This window comes from Pieris napi, chromosome 1, assembly GCF_905475465.1.
Source record: "Pieris napi chromosome 1, ilPieNapi1.2, whole genome shotgun sequence".
Lineage (NCBI taxonomy): Eukaryota > Metazoa > Arthropoda > Insecta > Lepidoptera > Pieridae > Pieris > Pieris napi.
This window is the reverse complement of record NC_062234.1, coordinates 9930640-9946977: the sequence shown is the minus strand read 5'-3', so window position 1 is coordinate 9946977 and position 16338 is coordinate 9930640. Positions and strand designations below refer to the sequence as shown.

At 31.9% G+C, this 16338-nt stretch overlaps 1 protein-coding gene across 1 annotated transcript; it reads left to right on the top strand.

The window, feature by feature from the left end:
- Nucleotides 1-213: 213 nt before the first annotated feature.
- Nucleotides 214-12204, top strand: LOC125052067 (facilitated trehalose transporter Tret1-like). Its single transcript, XM_047652735.1, has 4 exons — nt 214-536; nt 9083-9223; nt 9525-9781; nt 9993-12204. Exons 1-4 carry the CDS (start codon nt 491-493, stop codon nt 10959-10961), a joined length of 1413 nt encoding a protein of 470 aa, XP_047508691.1. The 5' UTR covers nt 214-490; the 3' UTR covers nt 10962-12204.
- The last annotated feature ends 4134 nt before the right edge of the window (nt 12205-16338 follow it).

Sequence of the window (16338 nt, the reverse complement as noted above, 5' to 3'; positions counted from 1 at the left end):
AAGAGTAAGGTCCGACATAGACCTACATATTAATAATACAATTATAATTGCCCTAGTACTTGAACAAGATAAATAGCATTGCAGACATAAATTAAAGGTTAACAACTTCGAAACCTACATTTCACATAAAAATCGATGTATGACGTTATCAGTGCCGGCAGCCACAAATGATGCCAAAGCAGGGTGAGCGTGTTTTTATCTGTGGTGACACAAGCGCGGAGGCGGCGCCCCGCAGCGGCCGTCTGCCTGCGATTATTGACAGCTGAAACTGTCAACATCGTGAATTCATTCCGCATAAACACAAGCCACGGTCGCCTGGCTACCATTCACGATCAGGCCGAAACGCGAATAGCACGTGGCGATCTATTTTTAACACGATAGCAGTTTCCAAAATATAACAAAACGCAGGCAGTGATCGCCCACATGCACTGTATTGCCCGCGTAGAACTTCCATAAATGTTTATTTCAAAAAATTGTGTGAATACAAACAATGGTGTTCGGCCGCAAGTGGAGGGAATATGCGACGGCACTGAGTGGTGAGTTAATCACTTATTTTTAATCACGATTAATAATTCGAACCTAAATTTACATACAAGCAACACTGAAGATACACCGTTCGAAGTTTCAACTACGTACGTACGTCTACGTAATATAGTAAATGTATAAAATATATATGTATTAGTTTTATTTACATTGCTAGATTATTTAATAATATAATTTACATTCAAATAGGTTATTATTTACGTAGTTCGTGATAGTAATAAGTATTATTAAAGATTAACATAGTTACTACTTCTGAAACATTTTTTTTAGTTCTCATTCTGATTGAGTTTTACATATTAATAAAATAGGTTATATTGATATCTGGATTAGTATAATATATAATGAATTCATCATTAATAGTTAATAAATTCGTGTTTCGGCTAGATCGAAACTAATCAGTATAGATAAAATATACATGACTTGATACCACATTTCAAAAGGTCCGCGTAACGATCACTTGAACTTGCTTCTACGAAGTTTGCGGTCTAAATATAAACATAGTATTTATAATCTACCCTATATAGCATTTTGTCTAGGTTACTATGTTCTGAAGGTAATATAAGGTAGATTTAAATGTTGGTCCTTAAAAAAATGTGATAAAAAGTGGGTAGTCGGAGATCGAATTCCTGCGAATTAATTTTTATATATAATTTGATTGAATTAAAATCGAATAATAAAAGTATAAATAATTTGAATTATTAAACATCTATAAAACATAAAACGACTGACAAAAATAAAAACTGTATTCAAATTGTATGAGTGCGAATAAAAAAGTAGGAAAGAGTTATCCTAATGAGTAAGAGTTCGTTTCTCTAGAATCAGGTTTGACGCGGTAACCAAAGTGTCATCCAAAGTATGGAATTTTTCCATATGCGGGAATGACACTTGTTTGTATGTATAAGCTCACGCTGAAACGACATATCTGAGAGTCTTAGACCTATGTCTATGTATGTATTTCTCCACGCAGAATGATGTACTTTTGTTAATAATGATATCCATGCGTGTGATGTGATGGACAGCTAGTATGTATTAAATAAATGTTTAATAGCTGGACTATACATATTTTAAACATTATGTCATACGCACGTATTCACTAAATGATTGATTACGTATATACCAATTAACATTTTGATTAATAAACTATTCAATCGTCATTTAATTTTGTAAACTATTAAATATTAATTATGTTGACGCGAATTTTTGTGTGCTATCAACTGAATATAATTTTGTTGTATACACAGTACTGCGTCTGTTTCATTGGTACATAGGCTTATTTGAATTTAAAATGATAATGACGGAAATTGAACCCAGGACCGAGTTTTACATTTTAACCACTAAGAGGAGGCGGGAAAATACATACAAATATACAGTTAATTTACGTACTATACTATTTTCAGGATTATAACCTTGTTTTTCTAGGTTTGGCCTGCTCTATTAAGTAATGGACACGGTCGTAATAATTTCTCAGTAAAAAATAAAGCTGGCGACAACAATGAATTGCATTTTTTTTCAACTTGTGAAATAAACGTAGGTTAATATAGTGTATAGTATATTTCTGTTATGTTGTCTGGTTTAGAATAGTTCCATATTTAGATAAAAAATTTAATAATGTATGAAAGTTATTTATACATAGTCGAGTTGACTTGCTGCTTAAATAAATTGTCTATAAAGTGCAGTACAAAAAGAAATTATTTTAAGCTTATCTTAGTTCTAAGAATAGTCGCAGAAGGAAACTAATGCCAGCCGTCCACCAGTAGGCAGTATAGGAGTTTTATTAATCATTTCATGAACTTAAAATATGGTTTATGTGTAAATAGTATGAGTACTCTCACGAGTAGTGATCACGTGATATTTAACAATTTTTTAACTACATCATCCCTAAGTAAATTTTTATTTTTTATTATACTTTATATTTAGCGCAGAACCCTACCGAATGACGTCAATTCAAATAACGAAAAGCGACATCATTAAGTATGAAGTACGAAGTACTAGTCTTTTTATTCTATTCATATTTCGTTGGATTGCTTGGATTTCATAGCATCTCTTTTTTAGGTCGAATATATATGCATTACTTCGTTTATAGAAATAAACTGGTTAGAGCGTGATCTAACCTTTTTTAAAAAAACACCAGTTTTATTGAATTAAAAATACACTATAAAGTATTGAAAACATTTCTTACTTGAATTATTTTTTCATTATTAATTGATACATTAAAGATCCTTTAATATGATGTGATGTTGCTGCTAAATTGCCATCTCTAAGGCGAATTCATTGATACGCGAAATTGAGAAAAATTTACGTCAAATTGAACTTTCCGTCATTTGATTCCGTCTTACTCATTTTCTATTTTAGTATTAGTAGTATTTTTATAGAACGGAGAGTAACCATACAGAAGGTTTACTTTTGAAGTTACGTGTCCATATTGTAATCAAACTTCAATCTAGTTTTTTGGCATATTTGACAGTGCTGAAGGCGAGATTGTGACTTTAATACGAATTAGAGTAAATACTTTACACCGTCAGAAGGCTCGCGATAACGTTGCCCGCCTTTTAATATGTTTAATGTATTTTCTTGTTTCCATCGGTCATACATTTAATTAACATCTCGTCTATGTCCTTTAGCTAATCTGTCTATCCAAGCGTGAAATCGTAGCAGATAAATTCAATTTTAGAACAAATAAGATAAACTTTGTAAAAGATTAGTAAAGATTGTTGGGTTGTAGTGGCGAAGATCGCAATAAGAATAAGATTACTCCGGAATGTTCTAGAACTCGTAATTAAAGTACTTTACTCGACTAAGCCCGGGCAGACAGAAGCATTCCTTTTTGATTAGTCTCGTTGCAATCTCAATATAACCTAATTGTATATGACAGCGGATAAAACTCAATAAAATATAATATCATAGAGAATTTCAAGAATTCCTTTGAAAAGTAATACTTTAGGGACTTTATTTTAATATTGAATTATTATCTGTCATAACCTTTTAGGGGGTTATTGTAGTCTTTGTATTATTGCACAATAGAGTATCGCCATAGATGTAGATCTATGGCGTCACAAAATGTTACCGCGAATTTATTCTTATTGTGCAATCCTAATATGCTGCCAAATAATAAAAAAGTATTTAATGCGTCGTGGTTGTGTCTTAAGAGCCTGTATAGACGTTGACCTTGTACATATAGGATAATACAATAATGGAAAAAAAATCCCCAAAAAGCAAATTCTAAGTATACAATTCAGTTGAGACTTACGCTAACTCTTATATATTGGGGTTTTCACAATTCCTACGATCATTGCTGTGTATAGTCTAAAGAAAACTTATTGTTTATTTTTTTAACTTAATATATTTTTTACATCATTACACTTATAAGTTACTTCGTTAACTGATTCCTAATTGCTATTAACACACGAGTATAAATTACATTTATCCTATATATTGTTTTTAATTGTAAAATATTTATATCTATATTTATAAAGAAATCGTATTACTTTGTTTGCTATTAGTTTATTAATTACTAATGATTGCCCACGACTTCGTTTACTTATGAGACTTTTTTTCGTTCCACTGCCCTGCCATTGTATCCGGGGACTTTTTTCCATCTCTTATATTGTTACTTACAAAATAAATAAAATAAAATCGTACGTCTCGCGAGATACGCTCTGCTACATCGGTATTGTTATTTACAATATTCATGGGCGAGCCGGGGCGCAATTGCTTGCAAGATTCGTTCTTTAATTTTTGTTGTGCTCCATCACATATTTAATAAATTCGTCGCTGAACCGTTCCAGGCACGGTCTGTACTTTGTTAACATGTCCTGTAGACCGTTACGGTCTACTGTCATCTGTGTTTGTTCCTCCATGTCGTGCCTGAATGGTGCGAATATAGGGCATTGTATAAGCATATGTTCTACGGTTTGTTCGCCATTATTGCATGTATGTGGGTCTTCATTCAAAGGCTCCGTACCCTGTAATAATTTGCTCCATCTGTGGTGTGAAACGTTTCTCTTTTATTAATTTATATACAGCTCTAACATCTCCGACGAACATTCTTGTGGTACCAGCTGTTTCACCCCCCAGGTACCGCTTATTCCATACTTCTAACATCTTTTGCCTTATCTGGCGTTTAATGACATGTGGTCTGCGGCGTATTCAGGTTTTGTTCTTGTTTTTCCGGCGCTTCTTTGCTAACGTGTCCGGCCTCCGTTCCCCGGAGTACCAACGTGCGCCTTTACCCAGAAGAGGCTTACATGAGTTCCGCTTTTGCGGCACTATTCTAGGCTCTGGCGAATCTGGGCTACCTACTTATGAGACTTACTACGTGGTGAGTATTTTAATCGTTCGAGTTTGTCAGTTAAAAAAATTAAACTCTATAGATATTATAAAGATCCGATAGTATGGGAATATTTAGAGAGATATTATCACGGTATAGCGACATATTTTAGTATCATATTTACGTTTCTTTATGTTATTTATTACGTTGTTATTAGACATATGCGAGAGAAAATGAGGGTAGTGTTAATTAAAAAATCATACTGGTTCTTTCAACCTCCTCTTCCAGAAAATGTTTGGTTGTCCAAAAATGGTCTACTTAAGTTTCCTACGAAATTATTCTTACAACTTATCTGACTGATAGGTCAATGAAACATGGTACCTGTGATTAAAACATTTTTGGTTCAACATTATCTTATTTGCGTTCGCTTAAAAACAACAAACTAATTACAACGTAAGAAAAAAAAGACGTAAGTAGGTAGTTATTAAACCGATAGTTATGTGTGTTATCTTAAAATAGATATATTGTAATCACTTTGCTAGACATAACAAAAATATATAAACCAGTTTCGAAACGCCATAAAAAAATCATTTATTTCAAGTATAATTTACAGATTGTGATTATGTCTAAAGTAAATTCAATAATACTATATCTCATATCTTGCTGCTACATTTACTAGGCGCTATTCTGAACACACAGACAGTGTCCTGTTCCTAATAATTAAATCATCTCATTACATTACTTTAACTAATTAGTGTGTACGAATAAGTTTTTTAAACCTTGACCGCATCATCTTGATGTCTGGAAGTCTTCCACAGTCCGCGTCACATTTAACGAACTACCGCACGTGTCTGGCCCTTTGTGGGCATATAGGATCGTTGGCCCCTATTCTATAAACAAAAATGCATGACCAAATGCGTCCTGGGCGGTGAGAATGTCATGTGAAAGCCGATTGATAGATTGACTTTAATAAGTCAAATGACAGAAAGATTAATCACAAACAAAACGCGCCAAAGTTTTATATGTATTTTGTTTTACATTTTGAATTACTTCCAGGCTGGTTTAAACGACTTCGAATAATTCAAACGCAAACCTGGACATTGTTTTTTTGGAAATAAATAGCCTATATTGCTCAGGTATAATATGGCATTTCTACGGCGAACATTTTTAATAGCGCAAGCCGTTGTTTTATTTGTTACTTACAAAAGTATAAATCTTTCCTTTTTGTGTCAGTGAACAGTTGCTCTGACATACCTTAGGTGCACCTACAAATCAAAGACGATCAAAGGAACGGTTTCAGTCTGAGGTTAAGACCAATAAAGGGTTGTCTCGTTACTGAATTATTATTATGTGAACGTATCAATCAAGTATGAACATGTGTGAGATGTTTTTTGAGTAACGACAAAAAACGCAACCTGTTCCTTTGCGTCTTTTCCACGGTATTGGTACCGATGTTAGATATTGATTTCTCTTATTATATTTACGAATCCTGTTTAACCCGTTTGCAACCCATAACATAAAACTTGGATTTTATGAAACTTAATGTATATTCCATATTTATTTAAATATTACTGTTTATTCCAATACACACGGGACGAGCTATATTAAGTACGGGATGAGTTCTTGGAAAATACCCGTATTTTAGCACCAACGTATTTAAACACCACCTGTGTTTAGAAGACTTTTGAATTCGAATTTTAAATTGAATTGCGCCATATTTTTTATTGTACTCAATGTGGTATAAAAGACGTTAAAATAATTAAAGAGATTGAGGACAAATAGCTTATTTATTAAATAATTGTTTCAAATGATTTACACGAGTGTTAAGCACAATCTAGAACTATAAGCGGTTAATTGGTAATTATAGCGTAATTTTACACATAGTTATGTTACGTGATTAATATACTTTTATCAACACAAGCTAGGTTTACAGAGTATATTTTCAGATAAGTTAATTTCTAATAGGTAAGTACATAAACATTTCTTATAATGATCTCGAACTTACTTACTTATAAGTAGAAAACTACTGCGGTATCCCGCTTTAAGACTAATTTCGGTGTTCAAAACCAACTTAACCACAAACAACAGAAAATAGGCCATTCTTTTATTTATGTATATATAATAATACATATATCTATATATAAAATTCTCGTATCAAATAAAATTGGTATATTCGGTAGATCTATGAAGAGGTTGTTAAACATTTTTTTATTAGGACATTTTTTTATATGATTTGGCAATAAAAGGTACAAATAATAACCCTTCAAGTTCACCATTCTTCTCCTTTTATTTAAAGCGTTATTAATACTATAATTGTTGAGCATAGCAACGTTTGACTGCTAATTTAAGGTAACATCTAAGCCTAAATCAACATCATACACCTCGATCTTGGGAGCATAATAATGATTTTATTATAATCCTTTATATTCATACAGTATGAAGTACCTCCATCGTGAAGTAAATGGGCACGTACCCTAGCTTTATATATTGAATATCTCACGAAATAAGAAGTTGTATTTTTATATGGCGTAGGTACAATTCTTAAAAGTCATGTACGCGATACATAAGTGCAAATCATCACGTTCATTGTTGTTTCTAAGGCGTATCAAATGATCAAAATGCTGACAATAAAGTGTTTAGGTCGACGGATGTTGGTATTATTTTTATTCTTACAATAACATTTTTAATTGAGGCTTTTGACGCAAAAGGCATATGCATGAATTGTAGGTGAACTTTGGAAAAAAATAGCCTTTTTTCGTGTAGTAATTTAAGTTACATTAAGTTTATGTTATTATTCTATTCCACACTAGTACACGTCCTGCGAAGGACTCAAGGCCTCCAAATACTTCCACTTGTCTCTCATCTCTTTCATTTACATTTTTTTTTTGTAAATTACGAAACTTAATTAATTTTGTCTGTGCTTATGTTAAGTCTCAAGTTCGAAATTAACCATTCTTCCTGTAATGCATTTTTTTCTGTAACATCCTGGTGATTAGAGCAATTATTCAGAGTTAACTAAATACTACTAAATTCAATAATAATTATTAATAATACTATTATTATAATTTTATTCTATAAAAATTTGTATAAGAGTTTCCTGTTCCTAAATGCTGTTATGTAAATCTTAAAATCATAACATAAATTAATATAACAAAAAAACAATAACTAACCTTGAAATATAATAACTAAAATATATTATTAAAAGGAGTCCCTTTAGGTTTTTCTTAATATTAATCCTACTAATAATACAAATGAATTTTTGTTATTTATAATTATTAATTCACATTGATTTACCAATTTGATTAAAAAATTACGCAAACAACTGATAAAACTGATGAAATGTAAAATATGAATCTAGGTCAAGATCTGGTGAATCATCGTCGCTACCTGTTAAATGAAAAACTTATCATGTCCTTATCATTTTTCATTATTTGTAATTCTATTTTTTATCATTCGTTAAGGACGTATGAGTCGGATTTAACTACGTTAGATACATCTGCCAGATTAGTATTTTCTTCTGAGTTACTCAAAATTTAATTTATAGTTTAAAAAACTATGAAAGCTATTTTTTATTTCGGTGGCACATCAATTTCTCTAATTTCGAAACCGATGTTTATTGTCCTTGTCTGTGATTAGATTTTTTCCATAGACTACTAGACGCACTAGCTTATACTTCACATTAAGTCAGAGGTCAACCATGCAGGGTTAACGGCACTGGGTTATTATCAACATAGTTGGGCTTTATTAAGAATAACTAGATTATCGGTTTGGTTTACTTTAGTTTTAGAACATCGGACTAACAATTAACAAAGTTTTCATAAGATATACAGTAAATAAAATAAAAATCCCAATATTTTATAAACCTAACACGACGAGTAACCTACAGTAAGTGTTTCAACACATTCCTTTGTTATACTTATATTAAAACATGATTTTAATAATAATAAAAACTTTATTAAGGGTTGTCACAGAATTCATATATCGCTCGTCCCCACACTAGGGAGGCCCTGTGTTGTGGGTAACTAGAAAACAATTATTACGTGGTACATGTTTAAAGATAATAATAAAAATATAAGAGGTATAGCTTCGAGTGCATTTTCTTGAATTTTATTTTCTGATGTATGAATCCAGATATAGATAGTTTTCTACGCAATATGTTATGCGTGCCTTGACACTTTGGCTATTCACGATTCATAGTCTCAAGACACAAAATTTAAACGTTAAAAATGTTTTTATCAAGCAATATTTTCATGGCTATTTTAAAATTTCCAGCGACCTTGATCACGGCGGCGGCGGGAACTACAGTGGGATGGACATCTCCTACCCTCCCGAAACTACAGGACAAAGACTCTCCTATTCCAACAACGCCGGATCAGAGTTCATGGATTGCCTCTCTAATGATATTAAGTTCAGGTGATTATATTGCCTACTGTTACAGTTTTATTTGGCCTATGTAAATATTGTATGCCAAATTTTTATAGGTTTACGAGATGTTGACGTAGATTTTTCTTCTGGTTTCATTATATAATCAGCGTAATTATCAGCTATTCTATATTTTTTTCCTCATACATACGCTGTTTTTTACCTCAATTCAAATATAGAAGTTTCTAGAATAGCTAATCTAGCTATCGCAAATAGCTATCGGAATCATAATGTAATGAAAATGCATATTTAAAATTGTATCTTATCTAATTGAAACCCTATACTGTTTCAGCATTAAGCCCCATCCCGGCATCGTACCTCGCAGACAGAATTGGCACAAAAAAGACGTTGCTCCTCGCCGCAATTCCTTACATCCTGGGCTGGATCCTGGTGATGCTCGCGACCAATGTCCCTACAATATACGCAGCTCGGCTCATATCGGGTTTAGGTTACGGCATCGCATACACAACAGCTCCTATGTACCTCGGTGAGATTGCATCGAATGAGGTGCGAGGGGCTATGGCTACCCTCATCACAGTAATGTCTAAGGTACGGAAATAATTATGTGTTTTACACGTTACAACAAAAACAATATCTAATCGTATAACCTAACCTAATTTAAACAAATGAAAAGTTCTTAAAAACGTATTTTTTATTATTTTATTCCGAGAGTGCATATATATTAATAAGTACCTATATAATATATTTCTTACATACCCTTATTGTTTTTGTAATTGATTGTGTTTTTTCTCCATTTCAGTTTGGGATCCTGTCACAATACTGCATTGGGCCCTACGTATCTATGTTAGGGCTGGCGAGTTTCAACATTGCAATACCTATACTCTTCGTCGTAACCTTTAGTGCTATGCCGGAGTCGCCATACTATTACCTCAAATCCGGGCAATCACATTTAGCTGAGAGATCTCTAAAAAAGCTTCGAGGCCGTGATTACATGATGGAAGAATTAGATAGTATGACTCACCTTGTCAATGAGAATATGAAGGAAAAGAGTCGTTGGAAGGATCTTGTCACCGTAGGTGGTAATAAAAGAGGACTGATAATTTTGCTAGGGATATATTTTACCCAGCAATTTTGTGGCAGTACCGCGATAATATCGTACGCGGAACAAATATTTGGAGCTGCTGAGGGCGGTTTAGGCGCTCGAGAATCGTGTATAGTGGTTGGTTCGGTCCAATTACTAACTTCCGCAATTTCATCGCAATTAGTTGATAGGTTAGGAAGAAAACCTTTACTTTTAGTTTCGTCTTGCGGCGTTGGCCTAGCTAATGTTATTATAGGAGCGTACTTTTTTATGAAATATGCAAACAGTGAGTACATTGTTAACTTAAAATTCATTCCTGTTGTTGTGATACCAATATTCATATTTTCCTACACTATTGGCCTGGCGACAGTTCCGTTTGCTATAACATCAGAAATATTTCCGACTCACATAAAGTCAAAGGCCACATGTATAATTCAAATATGTGTTGCCTTAATGACATTTGCAGTTACTAAGTTATATCAAGTGATCGCGGATAACTTAGGTACATATGTCGCATTCTGGAGTTTCGCCTTGCTGTCGGTCGGTGGCGTTATATTTATATTAATGCTACTTCCTGAAACTAAAGGGCAATCGTTCGCTGCCATTCAAGAGAGGTTATACTGTAGCGATAAAGTTGTGTATGAAAAGAGGGACGGCGGTGTAGCAAGGGTACGGATAAATTTATGAAACTCAAAATTCGAAGGTGCTATACCTGTACTTAATATTTCCGTCCTTTTTTAAATAAAGCATTCCGCAGATATTTTACACACACATTTTTATCCTACCTTGTATTATACCGTATAGACCTTGACTACCTTATTTTAAATTTATCTCAAATAGAATATTTGATAACCTACTGGATAATAATCTTATCCTCGAACTAGATAGTGATAGGTAAATAATAATTCCTGAAATTTGTTTCAAAATATCTCAGTAATCAGTATTTGAATATTTATACCGAAACTGGTCACTTTTTAAGTATATCTTTGGATTACTTGGAGTAAAGTTTCGGGTGTAAGATTTAATTTTGTGATAACACTTAAATTGTATATTCCTAATACTGTAATTATTAAATACCCCCATAATATTATTATTATTAATAAACTGAAAGGGTCCAAGATATTAGTAAAATTGAAAAATGTGGAATCATAATTTCTTATTGTAATTGTTATTTTAACTTTAAGACAAGTATTTTAATAAAATGTATGAGGTGTAGCAGTTAATATTTAGGCATAATCTGTATAGTTTTTAACTCTTGTAAGAAAAGCTTTAATACCAAAATATATATTTAAAAGATCTTCCGTTGAAAGGTGCCAAATAAAGTTAAAATATATTGATAATTAAGTGCCTTTCAATCGATTTTATTATTCCGAATTAATAATTGTAGTTTATCTAGTTATGTAACAAAGAACCCAAATATTATTAAATATATAGTATATGAAAAAAATTGTAGGCAAACAAAATATTATTTTGTTACTAAACTATTATATGATATATACAAATGTAATTATGTTATTAAACAGGCACCAAAGGTAATATTTAAGGAAAGGGTTAAATTCTTAAGCGTGGCCTTTAATAGCAAATTCAGAAATAGCCGGATATAACGACCACAGATTAAATGATAGCCTTATAACTTTATATATATATCAAACACTGTTTAATAATTATAAAATTAACAAAATATATCCGTAATACGTTTAATAAAACAACCTTTTAAACGTAATAGGAATCTAACCCATACTTTTAAGCTAAACATTATCTGTTGGTCTCATTATGTTATAACTGGTTTTGTCTGTAATTATATTATATTTTATTGTGATCCTATTTACATTCCTAGTGCCTTAAATATTGTGTGCCATTTACATCTGTGCAAACTGATCTGAAAAAGTGGATCGTAGAACTAAGAGAAATTATATATTGTGATTGTTAATTCTTTTGTTTAATTTGTCATATTAAATATACTATACCGGACGCCCATGGAACTCAAATTATGAATTCATCTTCCATCTAACAAAGCAATTGTAATGTTAAAAACATATGGGAGACGCGTTTCTATGCCCACATTGTATAAAGGCGTGTAATATCAATTTTGGAAGTGAAACGAATATGGATTTCCCCCAAGATTCAGTGATCTAAACACCAACGTTTAATCTAGTATTAACACCACCAGCAACATCCACTGAGCAACGAAAAGTCGATGGAAATGTTTCAAAGTAGAAAATAATATAATGGATTCCTTCTTGGCTTATATAACGCCATAAATTTCCAAGAAAAATATATTTTCTTATTATTTATGATACACGATGAATCAATTAACTTGTTTGATGTTCCCTACTTAGGTAGAAACATTTCTCTGGTTCTTCATTATTTTACCGGATGGAGATAGTTAGCCTTTCATACCGGAAACAATTATCTTTTCGCCGGATATCCCATCCAGGTTTTCCGTTAAGCTTACTCCAAAACATACTTATCGCTCTTAATTAAACGAATATAGTCTTGTTTACATTACAAATATATTGTTTTCTAAATGTAAAAATCATCTAAAAACCCAAAATTAACAGTACTTTGTTACTTGTACCTATTTGTGTACTTATTTCACAATTAAGGAGCTAAAATATTCTATAGTTCTGCGAGGTATCCTCTAATAGATAGTTATTAACAATACAACGACTCTATGTATAATAGGTAAAGTATTAATGTTATCTTTGTGGGTGTGTCATACGTCATTACGAGACATCATAGAAGATTGATAGAACATCTTGATAATCTGTATAGACATGATGAAACAACTCGACACAAATAGGAGCTAAACAGTATATGGATATTTCTGGACTGGTCCTAGTCCCATTCAGTATATTACTATCCTATGTAATAATACTATCTTATATGCTTTGTTTCACTTGTACCATTTTTTGTTAAAAGCAGCTATTTTTAACAGGCGCTAGTTTTTACTATGAATTTATGAAGATATTCCGTATTTTGTCGTTTATCGGAAGAATTGTTAATGTTATCAGGAATACCACTTATTATGGTTTAGCTCGATACCTTTGCATCATCTTCCGAGTTTAATGTACTTAACTAGTATGAAATAAAAGATGTTCAGTTTCGAAAATACCTAAATAAATTAAAGTTTTAAATTATTGCAACTCATCGACTTTTAAGACAAAAATGTTACAATGGGCGTTGTATTCGTTCCCAATCCACATGTACTCATTTTTCACTGAAGCTCTGTTTGAAACGGTTGGACTTTGTACTTAACGTCTGCGTCATGCTATTCCGAATACAGATATGCACTCAAACATATAATGAACCGAATAATTAAGCAAGTTTAGACAACTATTAAGTTTAACATTTCCTACACTTGTTTATAAGAACTACAGTCTACACTCTTTTAATCAATTATGTTTACGCTGTGATTAAACGAGATAGGTGAGAAGGTACATTTGTTAAAAGGTGCAATTAGGTGCATGGTGTATATTATTTTATATTAAACGTCGTTTAAAACGCTCACTATAGGTATTATACATGTTATAATCTGCCTGTGTACCTTGCAATTCAAAACCCCAATTGCAATTTTAAAATAATTGCATCTTCTCTTCAGAGAAAAATCTCTATAAATAAACGTACATTTCTTAGATTTTAAAAAATTATTTACATCGCAATCGACAAATTCTATAGCTCAGTGATTCATGTGATTGTATTTGCGCAAAGTCGTGATATAATGTGACAATTTCTTCACAAAAAATGCGATTAAAGCTGTGAATACGTCCCATTTTGTCAGTGTAGTTGTGAGCTGCACACATTTTAATTACACGATTGTGGGTGTAGTGAGTTATTTGGCACACATGTATAGTACGAATGAGTGTGTGCTTCACGCGTTGATCGGATGATAACTTATTCACATTCTTGTTTTCAAATGATGTAAAAAGATGCAAAGTTTTATCTTATTAATTAATTATAGACTTGTCAATACACGGCTTTAATTACAATTATTGTTATCGATGTAGGCTTAACAATATTACTCTTTATAAAGAATGGCGAAAATAAAATGTACTAACATCTTAACAATGTTCGTTTTGGAATTAGGTATTTTGGCGTTATCTTGCTTAAACATTAAAGGTTGACATAAAGTTACGAAATGGAAATCAAATAAGTAAATATAGTTAGACCCTGTTATCGGTAACTACGACGTAATACTATTTTTTTAAATATATTTTATATTAAAAAAAACACATTCAAAAAGACAAATATTGGTGAATTTTTTTTCAAAATAATTAACTATTCCAACAATGTAATGAACGAACAAGAATTCAGCTTAATAGCCTTTTTAAAACGTCTACCGTATCAAGGCTAATCAATAAAACTTGTGTGTTTAAGTACCAGGTGCAATAAACAAATAATTTAAGTAAACTTAAATTACCAAAATTTTCCCTGCAATAGTGTTTGTTTAAGAATAAACGCAATAAAACTGATACGATAAGGTAACGTTTATGCTTGAGTTAATCTTTCTCTTTACCGACATCGAATAGATAAATTCACAAATGTAATGCTATGTAATGTACAATAATAATTTCATATTTATGGCATCAGAGACCATAAACATGTATGATGACTAAAATACATAAATCTATTACGATCCGTAAAAGTATTCCAAATTAAAACGCACCAACGTTTAAAATATCAAAGCCTTCTAAAACGCACAACCAATCCTGGCTACTAAAGAGAGTAAAAATCAAACATTCTGTTTATATGTTGGAAAAAACAGTTGAAACTTGAAAGTACATACATACTTATATCTACTTTTTTATGCAAAACTATTTAAACAAATAACCGAATTTCAATTCCACTTTTTTCTCTTGCTAGAAGCTCAAGCTAGAAGGAAAATTCAAATTAAATGGGTAAAAAGCAAGAAATATTATTCTAGGATACTTTAGAGCCATTTATATAAATGTTAATTTTTATATCGTATCAACTACGTCTTTTACAGATGAGGCGAAGAGAGACGGAACGACTTTGAGGTAAAATAAATTAAGACCGAACGCGTTGGAGACTCTGTGGACGCCCTCGTACCCATCCACGTCACGTAATGTCAAGAAGTCAACTACGACTTGACACCATAATTTATTAAAAACACTCCAATCGAGTTTAGACGCACAAATATTTTTTTTCTAAGTTATTGGATAATGAATTTCCTGTCGTATGTCTACGTACTAGGGTTGCCTGGAAGACATCGCTTGTTGGCGATAAGGCCGCCCGTTGCCTTATAACTTTTGTAACCTGTTTTTTATTTCTGTTATGTGTATGTTTTTGATTGAGGTAATAAATTATAAATAAATAAATACGTACCTACCTAATGCTTTTTACAACAACCATTCAATATTTTGTTACCCTAATAAAATGTTATCAATCCTAGGAAATTTACAAAAACATACTAATCCAGTACAATTTAGCGAGACAATAACAAAATATGTATACGATAAAAATTACACAATTCAACAATGTAATGCAAATACATATATATATATAGAAAATCGACGACTATTCAAATATAACATTTTATTGCATCGCTACCTGCCCATGCCTCAACTATGTTTTCAACAACATATTACAAAATCTATCCTAACTGTTATCATATACTGCTTAGATAATAGACAAAGTTAAAAGTCTAATACGCTTGTAGTACAAGGGAGCCGTAAAATCAATAATCAGTAATCAATTCAAAAGGGCTTTAATGCCCTACATATACACATTAGAATGAGCCCATTAGACTAGAATTGGGCTAGCTGATGGCGACGTGTATCTCGTTCGTATATAATATTTAATTTCTCATGTAAATAAAAAATAATTTTTGTAATAAGAAATGATAATAAAACAATTTTTGACCGGATTGAAGTTATGTATTTACAATTATTTTAAACTTAACCGACGTTTCGCGTACTTTACAGCGTGCGTGGTCACGGTGACTATTATCAAATGTGTGAAAGTTATGTCAATAAATAAAGTTCTTTAAACATTCAATAAAAATATTGCACAACAAAATTATGTTATTTCTATATTGTTCAAA